The 1,991-nt window shown below is 34.2% G+C and overlaps 1 protein-coding gene across 1 annotated transcript; it reads left to right on the top strand.

Moving 5' to 3' along the window:
• The first annotated feature begins 542 nt into the window (after positions 1-542).
• Positions 543-1,034, top strand: LOC145045651 (histone H4). The gene has a single exon (XM_078993974.1). It carries the CDS (start codon positions 611-613, stop codon positions 920-922), a length of 312 nt encoding a protein of 103 aa, XP_078850100.1. The 5' UTR covers positions 543-610; the 3' UTR covers positions 923-1,034.
• The last annotated feature ends 957 nt before the right edge of the window (positions 1,035-1,991 follow it).

Below are 1,991 nucleotides of genomic sequence, written 5' to 3'. Positions count from 1 at the left end.
ATCATGTTCATAAAAATAACTATACATTCACTTGATTGAGGTGGAAAATCCATGGGAAAGCTAGCCCGTTGGCTAATACTTGGGCCTATCGCTTTTAAATAACCTAAATGCGAATATCACTATTCGTTTGTATTTTAGAGTAAATTCCTAACATTTTAACGTTATCTTTTAATCCATAATATTTTTTTTAGTAATTAAGTCCAAAGATGTTATTTTAAAAAATAATAATTTTGTATGTTAGTTTTATGTATTTGTACACATTTTTTTTTAACTATTTAAGAAAATAGTAATTAAAAAATGACTAGATTTCATTTTTCTCTATAATTACATATACCAGTTAATTTAACGCTATTCGCAATACTTGACCCGGACTATCCTAACCTGGATCCAACACTGTTAAAATGAACCAATCAAAGCGTCTTATTTCTCATCACACAGATTATAATCCTGCGGCTATCTATGCTTCCTATTTAATCTAATCCAACGGACGGATACATACTTGCTTTCAAACTCAAACCCCAATATTCTATAAATCCTTCGAACCCATTTCAAACACAAACACAAACAAAAATCAGATTCATTTCCAACGAAAGAAAAGTAGAGAGAAAACATGTCAGGAAGAGGAAAAGGAGGCAAGGGATTGGGAAAGGGAGGAGCCAAACGACATCGTAAGGTTCTCCGGGACAACATCCAAGGTATCACCAAGCCGGCGATTCGCCGTCTGGCCAGACGAGGAGGTGTCAAGCGTATCAGCGGCCTAATCTACGAGGAGACCCGTGGAGTTTTGAAGATCTTTCTTGAGAACGTCATCCGTGACGCCGTCACATACACCGAACACGCTCGCCGGAAAACTGTCACCGCCATGGATGTTGTCTACGCTTTGAAGCGCCAAGGCCGTACTCTCTACGGATTTGGTGGTTAAGAGAATTTTACGGTTTCTACTTTGTAGGGTTCTTGTTGATTTGTTGGCTTATCTGTAATCCGAAGTGGTATTACTTGTAATTGAAGCTATTAATACAATATCACTTATCCAATATTCTAATTCGTCTTTTCTGTATGATTATATGCTTATGCAATACATGACATTTGTCTTTGGTACCTTTAATTCAGCGACTAGAATCTGTATTTGATTTAGGGTTTACATATGCTTCAGTAAAACTGTTAGAATCACTTGACCAGATTGTTGGTTAATTTGTTAATCATACCTCTCTTCTCTATCTTCCTAAAATTTCAATAGTAAGAAATTTGTGTTTTCTAGTATTTTGGAGAATGAATGTATGTACATTGATCACACCTTTTATTTGATAACTTGAAAGGGTGTGAACTTTTTGTTGGATGTCATTATTTCCAAGTTGTTAATTTGATGACTGGGTTGTTCAATCTGTTTACAAATTCAGCAAGGTAATTTGTTATTTAGGTTTGCAATACAATTTATATTCCGTTGTGCTTTGTGGAAGCATTAACCATTAATTTTCTTTTGAACAGGTCAAAATTATATTAAAAAATAGGATAAAGCAAAACAATATGATCTTTGTAGTGCTTAGTTGTTACTGTATACAAGAGAACAGAGGATAAAGCAAAACAATATATACGAGAGAAATTAGGAAGGAGAAAAACTGACCACTTGGGAATTTCTACTCCATTATTCAGCAATAGAAGGAAACAAATAAATAGCTAAAACTACCATAATTTTTTTTTGAACTTCTATCCACTAACCAAGTTAGTGTCGTTTATGGTTTTTACTAAATCAAACATAAAAGGACTAAAATACCCCTAAGACAATCACGTGATTTTGATTCGGTTTGGATTCACACTAAAAGTTAAAAATTATCAAATAAAGTAATAACAAAAGGCTTCTAGTCCAGCGGTATCACGTCTTGATCTCTCTCCTTGAAATCGAGGGTTCAAGTCTCGTGAGGGATATAGGTAGAGAATTAGGAGTAGAATAGATTTGCGTTCCAAAAAAATCAAATAAAGTAATTAACACATCA

Source organism: Lactuca saligna, chromosome 5 (assembly GCF_052625555.1).
Source record: "Lactuca saligna cultivar CGN05327 chromosome 5, ASM5262555v1, whole genome shotgun sequence".
Taxonomy (NCBI): Eukaryota; Viridiplantae; Streptophyta; class Magnoliopsida; order Asterales; family Asteraceae; genus Lactuca; species Lactuca saligna.
Note: the sequence above shows the minus strand (reverse complement) of the source record. Positions and strands in the feature narration are given on the sequence as shown.

Bases quoted from the DNA above. Each gene is read 5' to 3' on its own strand.
- LOC145045651 (XM_078993974.1), top strand. From the start codon at position 611: ATGTCAGGAAGAGGAAAAGGAGGCAAGGGATTGGGAAAGGGAGGAGCC.